Genomic DNA, 3,947 nt, shown 5'->3' with positions numbered 1-3,947 from the left:
TTTTTGCCTAACATTTATAGAATTCACCAAAGAAGACATCTGTGCCTGGACATTTCATTGAAGGTAACTTTTTGATTACTAATTAAGTCTCTTAACTTATTATAGGTCTATTCAGATTTTCTATTTCTTCTTGAATATGTTTTAGTAGTTTGTGTTTCCCTAAGAATTTATCCATTTCATCTTAATTATCTAATTTATTGAAACAATTGCTTAAACTAGTCCTTTATAATCCTTTTTTTCCTTCTAAGATTGGAAGTAATGTCCCTGGCTTCATTTTTTATTCAATTAGTTTGTATCTTTGAATCAAAAAATGTGTTTCCTACTGAAAGCATATAATTGGGTTTTTAAAATCTTGTTTGATTATCTCTACATTTTGTTAGGAGTTATTTACTCCATTAACATTTAATGTTATTATTTACATAGTCCAAACTATACCTGCCATTTTGCTTTTTTTTAATATCTCATGTCTTTCTTATTCCTCTAGCATGCCTTTTCTACTTTCTTTTCAATTAAGTAAATATTTCATAATGTAACTTTTTTACTTCTTTTTATTTTGGGGGTGCTTTAGAATTCAACTTAGGGTGTCATGCATGCTAAGCACATCCTCTACCACTGAGTTAGACCCCCAGCCTCCATTTCTATCTTATTAATTATGGATTACATTTTTTTCATCATTTCCTTATTGGTTGCTCTAAGACTTACAATATACACTTTAACTTATGAGAATCAGCTTCATATTTATGTTAAATTCCATTAGACCTAGAAATGTTATTTCTATGTAGTTCTATTTCCCTTTCTTGTTTTCTGTAATATCATTGTTATACATATTATGTCTACAAATTCAACAATATATTCCTATAAATAATTATATAATCTTATCTTTAAAGAAGCTGAGAGAGTAATGGAGAGCAAATATTTATCTTTTTTTAATATTAACCTTATTTTTTATCACTGCTGGTTCTCTTCATTTGCTCTGTAACTTTCAGTTGCTATCTGGAGTTAGTTTCATCATCCAATACAGTTTTGTTCTCACCCACATCCTTTGGGATGTTATTAGCAAAGATAATCACATTTTTATATATGTCCAACAGTATGTTTTTAACATTACTATAATTGATTTTTATGTCAATTAAGAGAAAGGGGACTAAATATGCATTTATATTGTCTTATATAAATACATAATTTAAAAAATTTTCCATCTGACTTTGTCTCCAAATATACTTTCTTTAAAAAAAAAAAAATGCACTTTTTCTACGGGATGACAAACATCAGTATTAGGATATCCAATTATACAAAAAATACTACATCTAGTCAGGGATAGATATATTTATTTTTGGTAACATACATTAAGTGGCACTAATTACACAGTAACTATAAGGTAACTGACATGAAACCACAGAACTGTAACTCTGCCACAGCTGCATGGATTTGGGTCTTTCTGGCTGAGTACAATTTGAAAAAACTGGATGCCCACCCAGAGTTATGCCAGTGAAATCTGCTGAGGAGTAAAGCTCCAAAGTGATGACTCACCAGAGTTCCTTGCAGCTGACAGATGATAGGCAAGACGTGTTATAGTTACAGTCTAATTCACAAAAGTTACCGTTTCTCTTTCTAGAAAGAAGCAAGACGTTAAGAAAGTCCTTGAATTAGTGCCTGGTATGTCAGGTGGAGTGCAAAGAGGGCTGTTATAACAGTGTCAGAAGGACCCTGGCGGGTCAGATGGGTTGGACGTCATTAATAATCATGGTGGGTAAGAAGATGACTTCTGAATTGTAGTCTGAGGTAAATTACAGATAAATGAAAAAGGCCGATAATCATACACTAAGATGAATAAACAGCACTTCAAAATTAACCACGTGAGGGCTGTGCTGCAAGTTTTCACAAAACAAGGCACCCGGATTTTTTCTTCCCACGTCTGACTTGCAGAGCGGCTCTCGTGGCCATTCCAAAGACCTCCCTCACTCCATCTTTGGTCTTGGCTGAGCACTCCATGTACCCAAAGGCACCAATCCTGTTTGCCATATCTCTGCCTTCTTCAGGTTTTACTGGCTCCTGCTTCATCTTGGCTAACTCCTGCCTTGTGTGCTCATCATTTCGAAGATCCTTCTTATTCCCAACCAGGATGATGGGGACGCTGGGACAGAAATGCTTGACTTCTGGGGTCCATTTTTCTGGGATGTTTTCTAAACTATCAGGGTTGTCGATGGAGAAACACATCAGTATAACATCAGTGTCTGGGTAGGAGAGGGGCCTCAGGCGATCGTAGTCTTCCTGCCCAGCTGTATCCCACAAAGCCAACTCTACCTGCTTTCCATCCACTTCAATATCAGCCACATAGTTTTCAAACACTGTGGGCATATATACTTCTGGGAACTGATCCTTGCTGAAAACTATGAGCAAGCATGTCTTGCCACATGCTCCATCACCAACAATCACCAGTTTCTTCCTGATGGCAGCCATAGTCATGTAGAAACCCTGGTGTTAAATGATTTTCTTGCTTCTGTTATTCTCCATTTCAGATTCTGGGGAATTCTACAACTTCATGGGTCTTCCCCATTACCCTCTTTGCATTCCCATAATCATCAGTTCAGTTTGAGTTCTCAGTAGGGCTTATGTTACAAACGTGCTACAAAATGCACGGCCTGTTTGACAGAAGTTGCACAAAGTACCTTGAACTTTCCTGATGAAAAGCTCAGACAGCACGGAGAACCCCTGTCCGTGAGTCCAAAGACAAGGGCCGGTCGCTCCAGAGGCAACCGCGGACTAACGGAGGGCAGGGCGTCGCGTCGAGCGGGGAGCGCGAGCGAGCAAGGGCGGGTGGGGAGAGAGCAACGTGTGCGCCCCCGGGCTCCAGTCGGCTCGAGCCCCATAATTATCTTTAGTAATTAGTTTTTAGCTCTTAGATTTTGATGTGTATTAGAATTATTGTCACTTGCTTTCAGTTTGAAGAAATTTTCCTAAGTATCTCTTGTAAAGTAGATCTGCTAAGCAACACGTTTTCTAAGTTTTTGTACAAGAATGCTTGTGTTTTGCCTTCATTTCTATAGGATAGCTTTGTTGGGGATAGGATTCTTAATTAACACCTCCCCCCCTTTCTTTTGGCTTCTTTCTCAAGTTTATTTTTTAATTGACAAAACAGTGTATATCTATGGTGTGCATGCAACATGTTTTTAAATGTGTATTCTTTGTGGAATGGGAAATTAAACTTATTAGGACATGCATTACCTCATATACTTACTTTTTTTTAATGATGAGAACGTGTAAAATCTGCTGTTAGCGGCTTTCAAGAATACAGTACTTTTTTTTTTTTTTATCTATAGGCCCCATGTTGTAAATGGGTTTCTCCAATCAATTCCTCCTAACTGAAGGTTTGTATTCTTCAGCATCTCCCCAAGTTCCCCTCCACTGCCCAGAGCTCCTGAACCACCATTCAACTCTTTACTTCTGAGTTCCATTTCATTAGATTGTTAGATTCCATGTATTAGTGAGATCATACTTTTTGACTTTCTGTGCCTGGCTTATTTCACTTAACTTGATGCTCTCTAGGTTGACCTGTGTTGTAGTGAATGACAGAGTTTCTTTCCTTTTTAGGGGATTATGTAAACTATGTATGCATACTACATCATTTTTTATGGAAATTCAGCTATAATCTTATATGGATCCTTTTCCAAGTACTAGCATGGTTTCAAAATTTCCTCCTTGTTCTTGACTTTCAGAATTTCACTGAAATGTGTCTGTTGTGGTTGTTCTCTTTGTATTTAGACTTCTTGAAGCACTCTGAGTTTCTTGAATGTGTAGGTTAATGTTTGTCTTTGGAGAGTTTTCAACCATCACTTCTTTTTCTTTCCATTATTTTCCTTCTCCTTTTTCTGTCCTCTCCTCTGGTATTACCACTGCATGTATGTCAATGTGTTTAATGCATTCCATATATCTCTGAGACTTTGTTC

At 37.0% G+C, this 3,947-nt stretch overlaps 1 protein-coding gene across 4 annotated transcripts; it reads right to left on the bottom strand.

The window, feature by feature from the left end:
* Positions 1–1,878: 1,878 nt before the first annotated feature.
* LOC124989136 (transforming protein RhoA-like) lies at positions 1,879–2,460 on the bottom strand. Of its 4 annotated transcripts, none has more exons than XM_047559127.1 (2): positions 2,305–2,460; positions 1,879–2,052 (listed from the first exon to the last, which is right to left on the bottom strand). In XM_047559127.1, exons 1-2 carry the CDS (start codon positions 2,458–2,460, stop codon positions 1,879–1,881), a joined length of 330 nt encoding a protein of 109 aa, XP_047415083.1. The 4 variants fall into 4 exon arrangements, with proteins under 4 accessions (XP_047415083.1, XP_047415074.1, XP_047415064.1 ...); XM_047559118.1 differs by having other exon boundaries at positions 1,879–2,271; positions 2,332–2,460; XM_047559133.1 differs by having other exon boundaries at positions 1,977–2,183.
* Positions 2,461–3,947: the final 1,487 nt, after the last annotated feature.

The sequence above is a fragment of the Sciurus carolinensis genome, chromosome 1 (assembly GCF_902686445.1).
Source record: "Sciurus carolinensis chromosome 1, mSciCar1.2, whole genome shotgun sequence".
In the NCBI taxonomy this organism is placed as follows: domain Eukaryota; kingdom Metazoa; phylum Chordata; class Mammalia; order Rodentia; family Sciuridae; genus Sciurus; species Sciurus carolinensis.
The sequence above is the reverse complement of the archived record's forward strand: the minus strand, read 5'-3'. Positions and strand labels throughout refer to the sequence as shown.